The sequence below is a fragment of the Balaenoptera acutorostrata genome, chromosome 16, assembly GCF_949987535.1.
Source record: "Balaenoptera acutorostrata chromosome 16, mBalAcu1.1, whole genome shotgun sequence".
In the NCBI taxonomy this organism is placed as follows: Eukaryota; Metazoa; Chordata; class Mammalia; order Artiodactyla; family Balaenopteridae; genus Balaenoptera; species Balaenoptera acutorostrata.
Window position 1 is genome coordinate 38,527,363 of NC_080079.1, and position 22,490 is coordinate 38,549,852.

Here is a 22,490-nt window from a genome sequence, read left to right on the forward strand (position 1 = left end):
TTATTTCCTTTGGATATATACCTAGATGTGAGATTGCTGGATCATATGGTAGTTCTATTTAATTTTTTAAGAAACCTCCATACTGTTTTCTACAGTGGGTGTACCAATTTACATTCCCACTGACAGTATATTAAGGTTCCCTTTTCTGCACATCCTTGCCAACACTTTTTATCTTTTGATTTTTTGATAATAGCCATCTAACAGATGTGAGGTGATATCATACTATAGTTTTGATTTGCATTTTCTCTGGTGATTAGTGATGTCAAGCACCGTTATATATACCTGTTTTATTGGCCATTCTTATATCTTCTTTTGTGAAAAACCTATGTAAGTCTTTTGCTCAATTTTTCTTGGGTTACTTTTCTTATTATTGAATTGTAAGAGTTATTTTTATATATTCCAGATAAACATCTTTTGTCAGATATATTTGTTGTAAATATTTTTTCCCAGTTGATGGCTGGTCTGTCATTCTCTTAAGTGTCATTTGATGGCAAATTTTAATTTTCATGGCAATCTATCTAAATTTTCTTTATAGTTGCTTTTCTTGTATCTCATCTAAGATATCTTGCCTGCCCCAAAGTTACAGGGAATTTCCCCTATTTTCTTCTAGCAGTTTCAGAGTTTTGGGTTTTAGATTTAGGTCTGTGATTCATTTCAAATTAAATTCTATGTATGAGGTAATGTAGAGGTCAACATTTATCTTTTTTCTGTAATGATATCCACTTTTGAAAACACAATTTTTGCATCATTGAAGATCAGTTAACTACATATGTGTAGTCTATTTCTGGACTCTGTATTTTTTTGATCCATGGATCTAGTTATCTTTTTATACTAATACCACACTATCTTAATTAACGCAGCTTTGTGATTTGTCTTGCAATTAGGTAGTACAAGTCCTCTAGACTTTTTCAAAATTATTTTTGCAATTCTAGATTAATTGTAATTCTATGTCAATTTTAGAATCAACAAAATATTTTCTAGAAAAAAAAGCCTAGTGGGATTTTGATTGGAATTTCTTTGAATATATAGCTAAGTTTGGGAAGAGTGTATTTCTTTTCTTTTTTTTTTTTAAATTTTATTTATTTATTTATTTATAGCTGTGGAGGGTCTTCGTTTCTGTGCGAGGGCTTTCTCTAGTTGCGGCAAGTGGGGGCCACTCTTCATCGCGGTGCACGGGGCTCTCACTATCGCAGCCTCTCTTGTTGCGAAGCACAGGCTCCAGACGCGCAGGCTCAGCAATTGTGGCTCACGGGCCTAGTCGCTCCGTGGCATGTGGGATCTTCCCAGACCAGGGCTCGAACCCGCGTCCCCTGCATTGGCAGGCAGATTCTCAACCACTGCGCCACCAGGGAAGCCCAAGAGAGTATTTCTTAGTAATATTGTCTTCCAACATGAACATTTGTTTATCTGTATTCCTAAGTAATATAACTGTCCATAATATTTGAATGGTATATTTAAATTTCATTTTGCAACTATTTGTTGCTATCACATAAACATACTATTTATTTTGTATACTGACCTATCTTGAAACATTGCAAAATTTTAGCTGTATTTGAAGCATCCTGGATGATGTGATCTTCTTCCAGAGAGGATTTACTTTTGCAGATGGCTAGGACACTAGTATTTCCAAACCATCCTAGTACCTTGGATATTCATAGTATTCAAAACTGGGCTATAGTTCCTGAAAGGGTGCTTTATTTCCACTTTGACTTTATTCCTAGGATACAGTCCTTTGAAGTTCCAATCCAAAGCCTGAGGATCGAGGGTGACCAGAGAAACTTCCCCTTGGTAGGCTGAATTATAGTTTTTACTCTCTACTAATTTTTTCAGGCTTTTAACCATACTTCTAGAATAAGCAGATGTTGCTAGGATATAAACATCTAAGATGACAAGCTCATTTCTCTGGGTTTCTTTTTCTTGACCCTGTAATTCTTCACTGCATTTTTAGCTCTCTGTTGTCTTCAGATAAATGCTTTTTACATTTTTCCAGGTCTGAATAATTTAGTCCACCATTGCCAAAAACTTCCAACTTATTCTTTAAACCTCAACATGAGTAATTCTTCTAGATAATTATCTTATTACATTTGCCTTCTCTGGAGGATCATTTGAGAATTTTGAAGTAACACTTATGCTATATTAACATTCTTGATTTCTTTAAAAAGATATCTCTAAACACATATCTATTCTCAATGCTCTATTATTTTAGTACCAAGGGTTACCAAAGAAAATAAGAACTTACCTTTAACTATAATATTTAAAGTTATTTGCCTTCTCTTAGTTGCATTCATAATAATGTATGCAGGTACTTTATTTTTTCTTACTATCTATACATATTCCATTTATTTTTGTATAACAATTTTTAAAGTCCATATATCTGTGTTAAGTACAAACTTTGCAACCTCAAAACTAACTGAACTTGGCTTGGCTTTCAACCTCCATTTTATCTGAGGAAAAAACTTAATTTTCCAATTTAGTAAATTATAAATTGTTTTACTCAGTCTTTATGAGGTAAATTCACACTCAATTCTAGAATTCCTCTTTTCCATGTTGCTCTCCCCAAGGATTACAAAAGGACAGCGAAGTTAGGCATCATTCAGGAATTATGAGGAAGAGAGGTCTAGCCTCCGCTGAAGCATACATCCTTGTATGTGATTTTGAGGAAGGCTAGAGTACCCCTTCATTCCACATCTTAGGCATCTTCCCATCTGCTAGAACTGTTGAACATGTCTACACTTTTCTGGTGTGCAGGAGACTCTCAGATCTTTCATGCACTATGTTGCAGTGCATATTTTGTGAGGCCACCCTCAGATCAACTGACCTAGAAATACACCTCAACCATTGTTACTCTTAACACACACTAGGCTAGAAAGGCAACTATAGTTTCCCCAGGCTATACATCCTGTGAAATGAGGCTCCCATATGGGTTTTATGATCTCCCTATCTCTGAAACTTGGCCTAAAGTGGGCCAGAGGATAGAAACATTACACTGGCATCCAGGCTCTCTTTCTTTTTTTCTCCCCCAAACTCCTTTATGTAGTTCAGTAAGTGTTTTTACTCTTTATTCAGCATAGAGAAAAATCAGCTTTCATATCAGCAAGTATTCTTCCAAACTCTATGTTTCTAAAATATCATATATGCCCATATTTATTTAAAGAAAAAAACCCCACCTTTCTCAAAAATCCATCTCTTGCAGTTAAAAATATTTAAGATTATTGTTTCTGTTTTTAGTTATTTACATTCTACTTAGAAACTCAACAGACTGCTTTGGGCTGAGTAATAATCTACAATTACCCCTGATATAATAAATGCTACTGATTTAATGACTGGAAAGTCTAGGGGCAATGCAAAAAAACAGGAAAAAATTCCAGACTTTACTTAAATAATCGGAAAAATATACATAGTAAGAAAAAAATAATTGGATTTTAATAGAAATTATATGGATCCTTCAACACAGAATACTATGATTCTTTATGGATTTCCCTGGATAATATCAATGATCTCACGGTAAACCTGATGATATACATCTAATCCAAACAAAAAGTCTATATGATTATAGTAAGAAATAGTTTTATGGTAAATATGGTTTTTGATTTCAGAAAGTAAAATTTTAACATCTTCAGGATCAGCCAACAAGTCACTTTCACCATTCCAAGTTGCAGTTGGCACATTCATGTTTGCCACATTGTACAATGGAGAAGTTGTCTAAATACAAATAAGTAAAAATAAGAGTTTTCAAAGGGAATAATACATAGAAGGTGTTATTTACTAATTCTTTAAATGGTAATTTAAAGTACAATTTGAAAATAAGCTTAATCTAAAACAATTGTTAATAAGGAAGCAATGAGTATAAAAGAATAGTTTATTATAATTTTTACTTAGAAATAAATCAGATACAAATTAAAACTAGAGAGTTTTTCTGCTTCAGAGTATTCAGTCATTCCACAGAGACAATTTCAGTTTTATTTATAAAGAATTAAAATATTTTGATCAAAATTTTCTTTGCCTTGTATAACTGTCATTATGTTTATCAGTAAATGATAAATATTGGCAGTCAAGGTCAAATATGATTTTATTGAATTTGATCTTTATATTTTACTTCAGACTTTCACACAAGCAAACTACATCAGGTATTAGAGTTTAGCTAAGGCAGAAAAGTATGGTGGAAAAGCATAAATTTTGAAGTAGACAGACTTGGATTCTAGTATCTCAAGACATTTGTCATCATACTCAGACAATTTTTAACATCTTCTCATTAACTTCTATTTTTTTCCTAATTATTGTATGTTTTTGTCTTATCTTCCCAAACACAATAAAGTTTTAGGGTCAAGAACTATATTATGCTTTTTACTTCTTATTTAACCAAGCACAGAGCTATGCATATTATAAACACAGTATTTTTCCTCTTGAGGGATGATGAATTATTCTACTGCTTGTCAACTTCTCTAGACTTATCTAAGATATTTGTTGTTAAAATATATAGAAGACATGGAAAAGTCACTTTGGTTGGAAATGAAAATGTGGATCTAAATCAACATGATCTTCATCTACTGGTGCTTCTCACTGTATTATTGTACTCTTGGGCTTTACAGATGAGTCTTTACAGTAAAATCATCTCAATTGATCAGGGAGGGTAGTTTTTAGTTCATACATAATTATGTACCTGATTAAAATGAACGAAGTTCAGAACAGGACTGCTCCAGTCAAAAGCTTTCAAGTGACTAGAATTAAAAAGCTGAAAGAAAAATTTTAAAGTGAAGATATTTATTTTGTTCACTGATGTACACCATAAGCATAGAACAGTACAGGGCACATAGTAGGTGCCCAATAAATATTGTTTCAGTGTGTGAATAAATGCAGTTTGATTAGATGTCTCTGGTCTAGCTTCACCAGAAATAAACTAAACCTAAAGATAAGTTGTAATAAATTTTTGAAAATAATTTACCTCAAAACGATTACTTAGTAAATTTAAATACTTTTAAAATGAGTAAGCCCTTAACCAATATTAGTAACACTTTAAATGTATCTAGTGTTTATTAAACTTAAAGAACATTCATAATCATCATCCTATTTAATTCTCATAGTATTTTTGTTAGGTCAGAGCATTATTATTAATTATATTTTTTAAATTAAGGAAACTGAATTCATAAAGATTAAATGATCTTGCTCAATGTCACGCTGCCAGTAAGGTTCAGAGAAAGAATTCAATGTCTGGTATTCTGGTCTCAAGCATAGTGTTCTTTCTATATTATCGTGGCTCTCAACATTAAGATGGTATTCACACTGGATTTTTTTCTTCATCAATATTCATTCAACAAATATTCTTGAGTATCTACCTCATGCCACGAACTCTTAGACTTGCAAATAGAAAAGTGAATAAAACTTGCTCATGTTCCTCATGGAGTTCACAATTTAACAGTGGAGAAAGTGTAGTATAGTGAAAGAGTAGGCATTGAGAGACCTGTGTTCTAGTGTTAGTTTTTAGTTTTTTTTTTTTAATAGTTTTAAATATTTGGGCAAGTTAAATGATGGGCATGGCCTAGATGATCCCTTGTCTACTGTTCTGAATGAACACTTTCTCATTTTTAAAACAGAAAATAACTGTATTGCTCTGATCATTGCTTAAACTTAGAGGAGCTATTAGATTATATTATTAGCATATATTATAAACTTTAAAGAATCATACAAATTTTTAATAATTTCATTTTACCCTTCTAAATTTATCATTCTATGGCAACTGCCTGATCCCTAGAATGATGAGATAAACTGTGAGTAGTTTAAATAAAATTTTACTAAAATGCACCTTAAAATTTATACCTGACTCCAGTGGAGCATGTTTTGTACAGATGTTCCTGCTGGGTTTTGTGACATATACACATCCACACGACTCTGAAGGGTTAAAAAATTATTTTTAATCTTAGTCCAACCAGAGAAGACAATCTTTGATAATTATTAAACTAAAAAGTTTCAAGGAAGTTTAATTTCTAATAAATAATGTTAATAAAACATAAAATTATATTTAAATTAAATACATAAATGTACTTATTAAAAGTAAATTTTGCATTGCTGTAGAAGCTATTATTGGATTTCTAAGTTATGAGGTCCATCACCCCATACTGAAAACAATCAAAAATGATATAACACACACATACATCTTTTGAAAGCACTAAAGAACTGAAAAGATAGAAAGAAATTACCAGGACAAATGGAAGACAAAAGACAAAGAACCCCAAGACAAAAGCAAAGCGTTGAAGCCACTTTTTCCTTAAGTTTATTTGCCAATCCCAGAAAATTTAAAGTTTCATTTTAAGAACTTAGCTAGTTAAGGAAAGCAAAAATCAGCCCAGGGCTTGCTGAGGACAGTTTGGAGATTTAAAAAGAAATTGTTTCCATGATAAACTGGGGCCCCAAAGTTCTACACAATTCAAAATGAAGCTGAATCAGAAATAAAGCAGTGCTCATGTCAATCTGTAATCTAGGTATGCATTGCCTTCATACTCCCTGGGAACCTCAATCAGTGAACAAGACATGGAAGGTCAATGTAATCCCTACCAAAATCTCAGCAAGTTATTTAAAGGATATTGACAAACTGCTTCCAAAGTTTATATGGAGAAGCTCAAGACCCCAAATAGCCAATATAATGCTAAAGGGGAAAAACTGGAGGACTGACACGACACAACCTCAAGACATTATAAAGCTACAGTAATCAAGACAGTGTGGCACTGGTGAAAGAACAGACAAGTAGATAAATCGAGCAGAATAGAGAGCCCAGAAATAGACCCCTATAAATATAGTCAACTGGTCTTTGACAAAAGAGCAAAGGCAATGCCATAGAAAAATGATAGTCTCTTCAACAAATGGTGCTGGAACACTTGGACATCCACATGCAAAAAAAAAGAAAGAAATCTAGACACAGACCTTACATCCATCACAAAAATTAATTCAAGATGGATCATAGGCCTAAATGGGAAATGCAAAACTATAAAACTTCTAAAAGATAACATAGGAAAAAACCTAGATGACCTTGTGTGTGGCAATGACTTTTCAGATACAGCACCAAAGGCACAATCCATGAAAGAAATAATTGATAAACTGAATTACAAGAACTGGACAAAGTCAAAATTCTGGGTTTGATGACACATTTTCCAAATTACATTGGTGAGAGTTTTTGCTACCTGTTCTTCCTTGCATGATAGCTTCTATTCAGTTCTCTGAGTGACATTGGCCTGATTCTAGACACTGCCTTTTTACAAACCGAAAGGTTCTCTTCCGGTTTTTCATACTGCCTACAGGAAAGAAATTCCAAGTCAGACCCTGCCTTCCCCGTAGATCTTGATAGGATCAAGAGGACTGAATCAAACTGAACTATACAATCACTCTTACTGTTCCCATTCACATTGTGTATGAAATTTTTCACTTCAAACTTCCCCCAACCCTAGATAACTTAGTACACAATCATATTACAATCTATGACACTGTCAACTTTTGTCCCAGAAAGGAGACTCACAAATTTAAAGCCTAAAAAGCCAGAATATAAGCTTTCCTAATAGTTCACAAAAAAAAGTTCTCAAAGACACTATAATTACAGTAAATACATCAGTGGCCAAATACACTACCCAAGACATAGAATAAATAAAAAAGGCAAGCAGAAATAAAGATTATATTTATGATTCTTCTAGTCATTCCATGGTAGGTATATAACACTAGATGGACAGAAGAATATGAGAAGTTTTTTTTTTTTTTTTTTAACCTTCAATGGCAGAAAGTACGCTGCTCACACCTTTTGGGAAAAAGGGAGAGAATGGAGTTCATTTCTTCTGTTATGAAGTGTTTCTTTCAAATTTATGTAATTGTCTATTTAGCCTGCTGAGACTCGCATAAGACCTTCTTAAGGTTGAATAAAATCAACATATCCTTGCGGTATGAAAAGATGTTCGGGAATTAAGAGAACACCTCTTTTTCTTTGAACGAATAAATTGGTTCTCATTGGGAACTTTCTTAAAAGGTCCAGGTGCAAGAACCAACTAACTAGTCCAAATGCCACAATTGCTTTTTACCAAATCTGGATTTTTAATTTAATGTGCAGAAAAAACCTTAGAATGAATGTCTACATCTTTAAGAGAATCTATATACTATCAATACAAATGGCCTTGGTAATAGTAGCTGAAGTACCAAAACAGTTTCCCACTCCAGGAATTTTGATGAATGCCACAAGCATATAAGTTAATTGGCAGGCACTAATTCTAATTATGGAAGGATCAACAAGGAAGGGAAAAAGTGTTAGGAACCAGGATATAAGAGGAGGAGTTATGGAAGACAAGTGAATAGAAGACAGACTAAATACATGAAACCTCAGGAAACTAACATTTAATAGCAAAGACTAATAATGATAACCATCACTGCAGCTGCTCTCTGTTCTTTACAGAGATCAAGACAAATATGGAAGCAAAATAATCCCAGCATGGTAATACAAATTAGCTTCATAATGTTGGTATAGTCACAAAATCAGAAAGGCTAAGAATCTAAGTACAAATGGATAAAACATAAAATGATACATGAGGCATAAAGTAAGTACTATTAAGAGCTGCTTTCTGAAAATTGACAAAATACATTTCAAATACAATTTGTTCTCACCATATTTAAGTTCTTCAGGTCATATCTAGCTATCATAAACAAGATATCATGGCAAATGTTATCAAAAATCTTCAGTGGACACAGCTTTGAACCAACAAATCTTTTAAAGGAGGTATTAGATAAGAAGTCTTTGCTGCCAGAAAAAAACTGTAAAATAAATTCACTCATATTTGGAAGACTAAAACAATTAATCAAAAATTGATGTGGTGAGTTCACACAAATACATTATCTCACAGTTTAAAACATTTAAATTAAGGGACAAAACTTGGGAGCAGGATGTAGAGATGATTTGATTAATGGATTTTCTGTCACAATGAGTTGTCCAAAAGTATCATAAGTAAAATCCTATCCATCTGTAGAAACAAAGGCAAGAATCCAGTGTAAATGAAGACAAAAAATTCAAATCATACATGTGGCTGTTCAAACACAGCCAAAACCTTTTATTTTGAAAGCAGAGAATCATTATCATTTTGGGTTATCAACTACAAAAAGGAAAGGAATAACATACCTTGATCACTGACTTCCAGTTGTATGCCATTTTAATTAAAGGGCTTTCTGAGTATTTAATGGAAAAAATTGGCGCTAAGGCAAAAAATAGTTTGATTCTTTCAGCTATCTTTGGTATTGTGGAAAATGTTATGAACGCTGAAAGAAAATAAGATATAAATAAACTATTCTTAAGCAATTACTATCATGTAAGAAATGACACAATGGCGAGTAAGTTCAATAAGCTCTGAACAATTAATTCACTCATTCATTTCTTAATTCATTTATCAAACATTTCTTGATCACCCAGTATGAGACATGCATATTGATCACAACATAATGCTGATTATTAGGTTCTAAAATGAATGTGTAGATCGTAAATGAGGATAATTCAGCAATAAATAAGTTTTATAGCACCATAATTTAAAAATCAGAAATAATATTATATATTTGTATAACTGGCAATGGTGAAATGAGGTAAGTGAATTTTTCAGATAGATGAATCTTATACTTTAGGTAAGAAATTCAATAAATGTCAAATTGTTTTAATATTTACTTTTAATTAAAAATTTCCTTGCCTTCTTGTACAGAGGATGCTAAACACTACTTTATATTTTCCTGATAATTGAGAGTAATTAATATGACAAAGAGTAGTTTTTCCTTTTTTGACATCTTATCAAGCTAGCTACCTGCACACCTCCTCTATTTTTATTGGCTCTTTTTTCCCTGGGTTCTGAGAAGTCAAAGAAGCAAAGAATTATATATCATATTGCAAGTCAATTAGCTCTGGCACATCACCCATTTTTTTCTTGTTTAATTATTTGCTAGGATTCTTGGTTCCAGACAACTGAACAGCTGATGAAAATTTGGACTAAAAGTCATGCAAGGTTAATAAACATCAGAGAAAAGATCTATGAGAAATGGGATGAGATTGTTATTTAACACACTTTTTCTGGTAGAATGTAGAGTATTTCTATAAGAAAACGATACTCTTCAGACGAGAAAAACTCATTTAATATTGAATATTGGCTTCTATTATAAAATGGACTTTTCTACTTCTAAAGTAGAAAGAGTAAGAGTGAACAGGTTTACAATACCATGTAAGAGTGTTACTTTAGGTCTTAGGGAATTTTTTTCTGAACGCAAAGTTGTTACGCATTAGGTAGAAGCGTTCGTATTGTGAGGAGATCAAAGTTCTTTTCTAGTCGTCTTTAAATATAGGAAGGCTTTCTTCAAGTTTGTGCATTTCTTAAGTTTAATTTGTCCTAAATGTAAAAACGTAAATATACTTTTAAAGTTTCTTACTCATAAATCTCTATGCTTCATTTTTAAAAGAAAAATAATTATGAAATTTCTATTTGTGGAACAAATGACTTATTACCTCACTGTGATCTTTAGATGGATATCCAACTTTTATACAATTGTAAACAAACAAAACCACAAACAAAACCTTATTTTTACGGTCAATTCTTTGTGACTAGAAAAAACTATGTAGAATTAAAGCAGGATGTAAGCTTCCAGGGCACTGCTACGTGATATTTGTCTCACAATTCTGCTTTGTTTCAATTACAAGTCTAGAAGCTGACCTACATCTTTAAGAAATATATCTACAAACTTTAAAAGTGTAATTAAGTAATAGTAGCAACGATCTTTCTTGCCATACCCATGGTAGTGCCTTGTGAATGGCCTACATAAAATATTTGCTCTTGTTGGGTTTGCTTCACAATGAAATCAATGGAGGCTGGAAGGTCATATTTAGCCAACTCATCAAAACTACAAAAGAAAAAGGAAAATAAAAATTTACTTCCTACTAATGTTATATTAACATTTGAAGATAATGAATAGGTAGATACATTTAAAGCACTTTTCAACTCTCTTTGGGTATTATCAATAAGTTAATAGTATAATGTATCTACTGAACAGAGACTTCTGTGAGAACACAAAGTCAAGGAAATAAAATAGTCACAAAACAGACTTATAAAGAGGATGCTTGTGTATTCTAAATACAGTGCAGTAGACTAAATATATAGGTTACAGAGTGAAAAAATAGTTAAAGGAAGAGTAGGGTAGTCAATAAAGTTTACAGCTAAAAAATGAGAAAGAAGCTCAAAATCAAACAAGCACTCTTTAATTTCCAAGGCAAAATTTATATAAATTTTGATGGTCTATTGAAAGCCCTGAGTTGAGAAAAAAGACATGTTTTATCTTATTTAATTCAAAAAGAAAAAAAATGTTCAATACACTTATAAAATGAAACATTACTTGATTTTTCTTATACCTGAAAGCCCAGAATTCTTTGGAATTTGTTTTTAGGTACAAGTTTTAGGTACAATTTGTTTTCCTGGACCAAGTAGTCCCTCTGCTGTTTCCCATCCATACATCATAACCAGCATCTGCCAGAAGGAAGCCTAGGCTGTTGTTAGGAAGATTGGAAATCCAGCTGCTGGCAGATGTGAGCAAACCATGTTGCAAGTATACAACAAGCCTCTGAGCTGGAAAAAAAGGCAGAAAATTTCTTTTAGAATATTGTAGTGTCTACATGAGTATCTCACCTCAAATTTAATCTTTTAATATATAAATATTAAAATATATAAATCTCAGTTTATATCAGAGTTGCTTAACACAGTTCAGTAATGAATTTCTTTCAAATGACCAAGTGGGCAATTAGGTCATGTCATACTTAAACATATAAATTTTTAAGGATACAGAATATTCAAATATCTAATAGTAACTTGGGTACTCATATACATTTTAAATAGTATATTACATAAAATATATTTTCTATGATTTTCCCACTTTTTCACTTCATAAAATAATTTTATAATCACATTTTTCACAGACGTAGTCAATATAGGTTTCATCATTAGAACCACTATTTTAATCACCAGCATTCCCAGAGCTCTGATTTATACTTCCAAGGTTTTTGAGAAGCAACACTTTTTGAATAACATAATGTGTGTTCACTAGTAACTTTGTTTTAAGTCCCAAATTGCCATTCACACATAATCCACTGGTTGGTGGGCAATGAGGATCACATCATTGATTGTAGGTGGAGTACTGAAAGGACCTTGCATGTTGTAGCACTCCAGTGGTTAAATTTTCACCTTTCCTGTGATGATACAGGAAAGGGATGACTGGCTTGTACTGAATCTCTGACAGTGAAGAGGTAGAGGAGAAATAGAATTATGAGGGATGGGGAATTGGGTAGTTGTTGCTGAGTGCCAATGATGTTTTTTAAAAATATTTATTTATTTATTTGGTTGCACTGGGTCTTAGTTGCGGCAGGCAGGCCCCTTAGTTGTGGCTCCAGGGCTACTTAGTTACAGCTCACCAGCTCCTTAGTTGCAGCATGAGAGCTCCTTAGTTGTGGCATGCAAACTCTTAGTTGTGGCATGCATGTGGGATCTAGTTCCCTGACCAGGGATTGAACCCAGGCCCCCTGCACTGGGAGCATGGAGTCTTATCTGCTGTGCCACCAGGGAAGTCCCTGAGTGCCAATGATGTTTTGAAGAGAGAAAATTATAGGCTCAGGGCACTCAATCACCAAAATTCAAAGCAAAGTATGAAAGACATAAGACCTCTTTGGCATCATCGAAACCCCTCATTTTCTATAGTCAGAGGGCAAACTGAGGTGAAAATCATGGTCAGGACCTAATTGTAAGAATAGTAGAACTTTAGGAAGGTAGAACTTTCAGCCTTGGAAAGAACCCATGCCATATTCAGGGACTTAATGGGGAAGTAGGACTCTGAGACTTGAGATGAGAATATCTGGGTAGAAGAGCTTCAGAAACTTGAATCCCAAATTTCCCTGAACTCAGTGGGACTACAGAAGTGACCCAGTCCTCTTTGTTAGAGGATAATGGCCCCTAACTTAGATTACTTTCAGAAAAAGCCTTCCCGTACTCAAGATCCACCCCAATCCCTTCCCGGATACAGAATCAGTAACTAGGCTTAATTGAAGAAGTGTTGAACTTGCTGAGGGAAAGGAGAATTGTACGCTAAAGGAGCTACAAAACCTGGCTAATATGTACGTAACAGTGGGAACTGGGAGAGTATGCTTGGGTATTGTATCAAAGGGAGAAACATATATATATATATGGGTGTGGATAAGGGAGAGTTTATTCATATGAGAGCACACTCCTATGACACAGGATTTTACACACTGGCAATGGTTCCAGAAGTCAGTTCTGACATTCTGCCGAGATTTCTTGGAAGCTTAGAAAATTCCAGAATTGATACAGCAGATTATGGAAGAAAGAATAAAAGGGCTTAGATGAAGAAATGCTCAGACTATTAAATAAGACCAGAACATCCACCATCTGATTCATGTGCCATAGGAGAGCTTGGAGGATATTCCATTTACCAACTTGAAAAAAATACACTGGTGAGGATACCAGCAGAATATAAAAGCTCAGAAGTGAAGAACTTCTGCTTCTATTTGGGGATATAAACTAAACTAGAAGAAGTATCACTCCCAACTTTATAATGAACTAAGTTCAAATCCATAACTTAAAAAAAAAAATCACCAGAGAGCTGACATCACAGAGCAAAAATCTGGCCCAAAATCTGAGGAGAGGCAGGTGCTTGCAGGGAGAGAGGAGACATAAGCCCTCCCTTTTGGAGAGACACAATCAGAATAGTTCTGATAGAATAATTGAAGGCAGTGAAGGTCAAGTATAGGGTCCAGGTCAGTATGAAGCTTCTGGGTGCAGTAGGAATTGGGAAAGCCTATCCTCTCTTGCAAGCTCTTTTCCATGAACCCTATGTGAATCTCAAAGAAAAGACTGCAAAGAGTCTTAGGAAAGTGTCCATTGTGGTGCAGACGTGCAGGAGGTGCAAGGAACCCTCCTCCCATCCTTTCATCCATCTGCCCTCCAGAGCAATATTCAATCTGTGTGTGGGGGAAGGGGAGAGAATAGGAATGGTAACAAACGATACACAGAGTACACTAACCAACCAAGTGCATATGATGACTCAACAAATAGATGTCAGCCAAACACTGTTTTTAGCTGCCCCAGTGCTGTGCAACGGGCTCACAAAATGAGTAGCCATGACGACAGAGATGTAGGCAACACACTGACCCATAATTTGGGCCCTCTCATGAAGGCAGATCCAGCTACTGCCAGGGCAGTATGTCCGACATGTCAGCAAATGAAATCTCACATGGTACGATCCCTCAAGGAAACCAAACCAGCCACTTGGAGACAAGTTGGGTACATCACATCCTTTAAGGGCAAGAATTCATTATGACTAGGATTGATACACATTTTCACTATGATTTCCCTTTTCTTCCACATAGGATAAAGCCAGTACCACGATTCAAGAGTTCATGGAGTGACTGATCTGCCAACATAGGACCCCCTCATAACATTACCTTGAATCAAGTGATCCACTTCAGGTCAAAGAAGATTCATTCATTGGCATATAGCCATGAAGGCCACTGGTCCTACCACATAACTACCATCAAAATGCTGCCAGCTTGACTGAACAATGAAACAACACCTTAAAGACTAAGTGGAGATGCCAGTTGGGAGATGACATCCTGTAAGTACACGTGCTATCCTTCAGGATTCATTATACACCTTAAATAAATGGTCATAATATATTGCTGATTACCCCAATTAATAGAATACATGAGTATGAGACAAAGGGGGGAGATTAGAAATGGTCCCATTCACTATCACTCCCAGTAACTCAGTCAGTGACTTATAATTTTTATCCTAGAAATTCTAGGCTCTGTAGATCTAGAGGCCCTAGTTCTCAGAAGGAAAACACTTCCACCGTGGCACACAGGAAACATCCTAATAAACTTAAAGCTGTATCTGCCACCTGGTCACTTGGGGCTCCTCATGTTAGAAGACTGGGAGGCAAAGAAAGGAATTACTATACTTACCCTGAGATAAGGAGTAACTGACCTTGATCATGGGGAGCTAGGGCTGCTGATATATAACGATAGGGAAAAATATATTTGGTATTCAGGTGATACACAGGGGCATTTTTTGTTACTCCCATGTCTTGTTTTAACTGTAAATGCACAAGTATGGCAACTATGACCTGTTAGGGACATAGTAGCCCTTAGGGATAAAGGTCTGGCTTACCATATCAGGGAAGACAGCTGAGAGGAGGGGTAATCTACAGTGGGTAGTAGAGGTGGGAATGTATGAGTACCAAATCTGGCTTTAGGATTGAATGTAATAGCAGATGTCTTAATTTGCCCCCCTAAATTTCCTCTTGTAAGTTTTCCCACAAATTCTGATCTACTGGAAACTTGGAAAAGCTATACCTGGATGAAATAAACCTCATGTGAAAAACAAGTGGATCTGAGTAGTGCAAGGGGTACACTCTACTAGATTATTTTAGTGCCCCACCTAGATTTCCTTTACTAAGCAGCTTGATCATTCTTCCAGGTGTGGTGACTGGTGCTTTTGAAGGGTTCACTATTGCCCCTTTCTCTGTGGAATTGCCCCCCAGCAAATGGGAATTTCCTCAGTCAGATTATATTTCTTTCTATGGATAGCCTTCTGGCAGTGACTAACTGATACAGGAATGCAAAAACTAGCTCCCTAACTTCAAGGTGGGACCACTTTTGTAGTGCAATTCAGGGATCTGTGAACTCCTCTGAGATGATATTGTAACTAGACTTAGCTGAGTCACATTCTTCCTTAGCTCCTTCCCCTGTCTTCCCCTGATTTCCACATTATTTTCTCATGCAAGTATTCTAATCAATAAATCACATGCACCTAAATCCCTGTCTCAGGGCTGCTTCTAGAGAACACTAAGGCACTTAGTATATTTTAAAATTATCTTTAAATCTTTTATTACAGTATCTGGAAAATTAGGTCATACCCTAAGGAATGAGTACTATAATTATGTCAAATCTATGTTAACATTTTCTGCCTAGTACATTTGACCTCTATAAGGATCCAAAATTATATTGATTGAGGCTGTTCCAAATTAATGTATCTTCTCTGAAATGTACTTTAATGTTCAAAATGAAAACTTGAGAAGGTGTCTTAAAATATGAGACACATTCTTTTCAGGGAGAAAATCTAAAGAGAAAAGAAAAATTTCCTGGTTTGTATTTGAACAATTAGATGAATAGGCAAAAGTAGTCTGTTACATATTGTGCTAGGAAGTGGCACATCTAGAATTATAACCCCAGTGACAAATTCTAGTGCATTTTTTTGGAACCTCCTTCTGCTGATAGTGGTGTACCTACTGCTGGAGTAAAGAGCCAGGTTAGGCTGCTAACAACCTGATCACTTTGCTATTACTAGAGGCGAGAGCTATAAAAACAAAGAAAGAAATTTTTACCAGCCATGCTTCAAACCTACAGAATAATATTACTGTGTTTCAGAGCATTTCTAAACCCTCATTAAACAAAGAAACTTCTAGAGAATCAACATGTATGAATATAGTGATCCACAAAGAAAACTTGGAGGAGCAAGATGTGTTCCACCATACTTTAAAACCACTCTGTGAACAGGAAGCTAAAGGAGATTCAGACTCTCTTCTTGGGGCATGTAGAGATATGTATGTGAAGTTAACTATTCACCTAATCTTTAAACACTTTTCTTGTCCTAAACTCACTGAGAAGAAATGGAAAAGTTAAGAACTTCAGGCCCCAGATAGTCACAGGTTTATCTTGAACTGAACATTACCTGAATTGTTATCGTTTTTTGTCTTCCCATAAGGAATTCTGTAAAGGCCAAGGATATAACCATCTTCAGTCGTAATATCATACTCTTCATCTGGGTAGCCCCAGTAGGAAATAATTTGGCTCTAGATAAAGAAAAAGCAAACCTTTTAGAATAAGATTGTTAGTGAATTAATGTAACCTAATTAATCTAACTTATTAATGTAATCATGAACCTATGTATTCTCTCTCAGTCTCAGGCCTATATATTTTTATTTTCACTAATTCACTGATTAATTCAGTAATAAATATTTACAGAACATCTACTAAGCTTCAGTCTTATATACCAGGGATTCATGGATAAATAAAACAACAACAGCAAATAAATAAATAAAATCCCTGCCTTCACGGAGATATCTCAAGAACTAACCCAATAAATTTTTTCTGACTACTCATCTCTCACAGTTTTACCTACTCACCCATATACAATTTTAAAATATGTTTATCCGTAAATGTTTGCATGTCTATGTATATAGCTAAGATTATTTCTGGAATTTGTTATGTATATGCATATATAGAAGAGAGAATTTTTAAGTCCTCCAGGCAGGTATGGATATATTTATGTATATTTTCATTTCAGACACAGAATAAAGCAGAAGGGGAAACTGTAAGCTACAGAATAGTAGATGGGGAATATTAGTTGACAAATATTTGAAATATATGAACGTAGAGATATAAATTTGACTATAGATCTGTTCGAATAAAACCCTAAAAATTGAAGGGTAGCATTCCCTGTTATTTCAGCAGCTTAGCATTTATTTCCTTGCAACTTACAATATTCATATTTGCTTCAGGGTTCACAGATCTTCGATTTTTAAAGGCACCATGAGTAGTTCCAAGAATTAGGATGAAAGACATCACCTTGAAAAGGTACCACATTTGGGATCTACACATAAAGGAGATGTTAACCCTATTAAAATTGCAGCAATTAATACTATTTGACTGCTCAAATAATTCTGTGAGGTAGGGAATATTACCATTTTCAGATGACAAAACAGAGGCTCTGAAAAATTAAATAACTTGTCTAAGGCTATACAATGTGTAATTGGCAGTCAGGATTCAGATTCAGGCTTGCTTTACTCCAAAATCCATGCTTTTCCAATTACTCTATTCTGTAGCACAAATTCCCTCTTTAAGGCCTTCTTTATAGTACTGTTTAGCCCAATTTTGAGATCTTGATCACATATTGCAACTTAACTGATGTCTGAATTAATGTAATAATATGCTTACCAGACTAACATTTATTTAAAGTATGTTTAAAGGTTGCTGGATTTTGGGGAGGGAAAGGGGACTAATGGGGAGATTAGGAAGCTTGGATAGCTTACATTCAGCCTCTCAGGGTTTGGATTTTATTTTGTTTATAGAAATGTGAGTTTTGAGTATCCAAATTCTGGGAAGCTAGGACACTTAAAATCATTTCTAGAAAACCGAGAAACCAGGGAACCACAGAGGTCACCACCCAAATTTTCTCCCCAGAAGCTTGACTTACAGATTTCATGAGCCTTATAAAATGAGCCAGACACTACACCTGAAAGGATATTATGCAGAGTTTATAAAACTCCCAGCTCCACAACTTACAAACTATGTGACTTAAGCAAGTTACTTAACCTCTCTGAACATCAGTTTCCCTACCTATAAAATGTAAATAATACATATTTCTCAGGGTTGTTATAAACTTAAATTTGATAAATAGGATATGATGCTTTATTAGTATAATACTAGTCACATAACGAACATTTAATATATATTAGACCTCCTTAAGAGAACAAACTACACACTAGAAATTCAGGAAAATAATTTGCATGCAAATAATTGCTATATCTTATATAGTAATTAAGCTAGTCTCCAGTGCAATATTTAATAGCTTGGTACAAATTATTTGGATCTGAAATTTAAACTGCATCTATTACTTAAAATTTTTTTCTAATTTAAAGCTTTAATTTATGGAAACTGGACATCTCACCTTTTGGTCTAGAGGTTTGTATTATATTTAGTATAATATCTGTGCTTTTCATTGAAGGCAAAAAGCAAATTTTAAAACAGTATTACCAAGATTTTCTACCAAAGAAGAGAGAGAAACCTGCTAATTTAAGTGCATAAGAAAACAATTTATAGCATTTGTAGTTAACAACAGTGTTATGTAAAGTGTTATGTAAACAGTGTTATGTAAAGTGGCTACAAAAACCACAAAAAAATTGAAAGAATACTTTGTTGATACTGATAATTTTGAGGTGCTTTTCAACTCTAATTGAATTTGATATTGATACTACTAAGTTAACATGAGCTTTCAAATATACTTTGGACATATGTAATTTTTATACTGATATTCTGCTTAAAAGTCAAGTGAAAACACTGAAAAAAATTTTGTCAAAGTAGATGAAAATATACAAGAAAAATGATTTATGGATAGTCAATTCAGTTATCGAAAGACTTCTAAATACATTCAGAAAAATTTGGGTATGTGAAACTACTCTTTTAAGTATAAATTTTATGAAATCTAAACACATATTAAATGTCTGATAAAAAAATTTAGCTCCCAAATTGAGACATTTTTATAGGAGTAAAATACACAACAAATTTTACAGGCTTAGTACAAAGAAATTTTTAAATATATCAATAATTTTTTGCTTATGTGTTGAAATGATCATTTGAATACAGTGGACCACTATTTATTAAATTCACACAGATACCACAGAATTAGATGTTGCTACTAAAATAAAATATTACTTTTACTTGTAAACCTAGTGTCTAATGAAGCAAATATTATTACTTCAACTTTAGCCACTCACCAAAATTTTCCATTTGTGTTGGCTGCCTGGTGATATACTATTTCACGAACTGGTGCTTGGATTTGTGTAGGGATAAACTTTTAAAAGATAATTTTAAAGTTGGAAGTGTGACAGAAAATTGAGTTCTGTGCAAGAGCGCTAAAATTCAAGGTAGCCAAAATCTTACATAATGATTTTTAAAGATTATCACCCAGTTAGCAAAAGCACTTAAACAAAACATAACAGTACCAAAAATCTGCATTATTAATAGCACCCATCTATGACTAAATATAATTTCCTAAAAGCTTATTTGAGGATTTTCTTCAGTTTCTGACATTAAAATGATTAGTTTGACTCTAGATACAACCCACAACAATGAAAAACATTATGCCATACCTCCCTGTTCTTGTTGATTTTAGGTGCCTAACGTTTGTGGCTTCAAAGTTGTCAATCACAGATTGTGCTCCTTTTGGCAAAGTTGGCTAAATATAGTCATAGGGAAACTGAAAAAAAAAAAGAGTATTGTTCTGGAAACAAAAATAAAATGAGAACATTTAATTTGATTTTGCATTTATTTTTAATGCAAAATCAAACCCAGCATTATGTAAACTGGCAACAAAAACTACAAAAAATATTGAAGAACACTTTGTTGATACTAATAATTTTTTTTTTTTGATACTAATAATTTTGAGTTGCTTTTCAAGTCACTTTCCCATATGCTACTCTAAATACATTCACAAAAATATCCACAGAGTTTGTTAGTGGTAGTTTCCTACTAGTGTCTGTTTTTAAAAAATTAGAATTATTAAGACATGATTCTAACTCCCTTAAAATCCTAAAATAGATTCCTGTTCTCCTGACTGGTAGTTACTGTAATCACAGTAATGAGTAGTAAATATGCAGTCTATGAATGGTGCAAAGCAGTTCAAATAGAGAAACAACTGTCTTATAATTATTGCTAGGTTTTGAAGATTTCTCCCTATGGAAAACATGAGCAAGTGCTCAATTTTTTCCCTAAACCATATGATACAAAGTATAACACTGAAGATGGGCTGAGATTAATTAAAAATATATATTGTAAACTCAAGGAAAACCACTGAAAAACTTTTAGGAAGTATAAATAATAAGTTAATAATGGAGATAAAATGGAATAATAATAAATGCTCAATGAGACCTCGAGAAGTCAAAAAGATTTTTTAAAAAAGAAACAAAGAACAAATAAACATGGTAGTAACATGGTAGATTTTAATTAACAATATAATAATCACTTTATATGTGAATGGTCTATACTGGTTAAACACAGAGATTGTCAGATTGGATTAGGAAAGCAAGACTCCACTCTGTGATGTCTACAAGAAATATACATTAAATGCAGATACATAGATAGGTTAAAGAGCAAAAGTATAGAGCGAGATATACCAAAAGAAAGTTGGACTAACTATGTTGATTTCAAACAAAGTAGACTCGAAATAAGAAAATAGATAAAAAGCAAGATTACATAATGATAGGAGTCAGTTCTCCACGAAGACATAACAATCCTAAATGTGTATGCACCTAACAACAGACCCGTAAATATATGTGAGACAAAACTGATAGACTAAAAGGAGAAATAGACTAATTTACAATTATATTTGGAGAATTCAACTCCTCCTTTTCAGTAACTGATAGAATGAGTAGAGAGAAAATCAGAAAGAATATAGATGACCTGAACAAAACATATCAACCAACTTGACTTAGTTGATGTTTATAAGACATTCTTCACAACCATAGCACAATACACATTCTTCTCAACCATACAAGAAATATTCATAAAGATTCTGGCCTATAGAAAAGACTTAAATTTAAAAGAATAAAATTCATACAAAATTCTTGGGCCATAACAAAATTAAACTAGCAATCAATAATAAAAGGTATCTAGAAAGTATCCAAATATTTGGAAATTAAACAACACATTTCTAAATAACCCATATGTTAAAGAAGAGTGACATTCAAAAATATTTTGAACTAACTGAAAATGAAAATACAACATATCAAAATTTGTGGGATGCACCTAAGCAGTACTTAGCAGGAAATTTATAGCAGTAACTGCTTATGTGAGAAAATAAGAAAGGTAAGAAAAATCAGTAATTGAAGTTTTACCTTAAAGAAACTAGAGAAAAAAAAAGCAAATTAAACTTAAAGCAAATAGAAGGAAAGAAATAATAAAGATTAGAAGGAAATCAAAGAAAATGAAAGAAAGACAAATAGAGGAAATCAAAGAACCAAAAGCTGATTCTTTAAAATGGTCAACAAAATTAATAAACTTTTAGCCAGGATGACCAAGAAAAAAAAAAAAAAAGAAAGCATAAAATGCCAATAACAGGAATGAAAAAAAGAAAAAAAAACCTTGCTACTGATCCCACAGATATTAAAATTATAACAAGAGAATACTTAAAACAACTCTATGTCCATAAACTTGAAAACTTAAACGAAATACAAAAATTCCTTAAAAAGAGAAACTACCAAAACTCACGTAAGAAAAAATAACCTGAATATTCCTGTATCTATTTTCTAAATTAAATGTATAGTATAAAACATTCTGAAAAAGAAAACTCCAAGCTCAGATAGTTTCACTGCCAAATTTCACCAAATGTTAAAGAAAACATAATACCAATGCTGCACAATCCCTTCCAGAAAATAGAAAAGAAGGGTATCCTTCCCAATTAATTTTATAAGGTCACATTATGAAAGATGAAAACTACAGACCAATTTCCCCCCATAAATATAGATGCCAAAATTCTCACCAAAATATTAGCAAAATAAATCCAGCAATATATTAAAAAAAAAAATCTCAATTTAATGGAGTTCATCCCAGGAACAAAAGACTGATTCAACATTCAAACATCAATTCATGTAATTTACCATATTAA

At 33.5% G+C, this 22,490-nt stretch overlaps 1 protein-coding gene across 1 annotated transcript in view; it reads right to left on the bottom strand.

Moving 5' to 3' along the window:
* Window positions 1-3,468: 3,468 nt before the first annotated feature.
* LIPJ (lipase family member J) overlaps window positions 3,469-22,490 on the bottom strand; it is a 34,686-nt gene continuing 15,664 nt past the window's right edge. Inside the window, 10 exon segments of the mRNA XM_028165729.2 lie at window positions 3,469-3,702; window positions 4,661-4,732; window positions 5,815-5,886; window positions 8,632-8,778; window positions 9,140-9,276; window positions 10,781-10,890; window positions 11,396-11,609; window positions 16,779-16,899; window positions 17,588-17,699; window positions 19,978-20,084. Coding sequence (XP_028021530.2) covers window positions 3,469-3,702; window positions 4,661-4,732; window positions 5,815-5,886; window positions 8,632-8,778; window positions 9,140-9,276; window positions 10,781-10,890; window positions 11,396-11,609; window positions 16,779-16,899; window positions 17,588-17,692 — 1,212 coding nt within the window. The 5' untranslated portion in view covers window positions 17,693-17,699; window positions 19,978-20,084.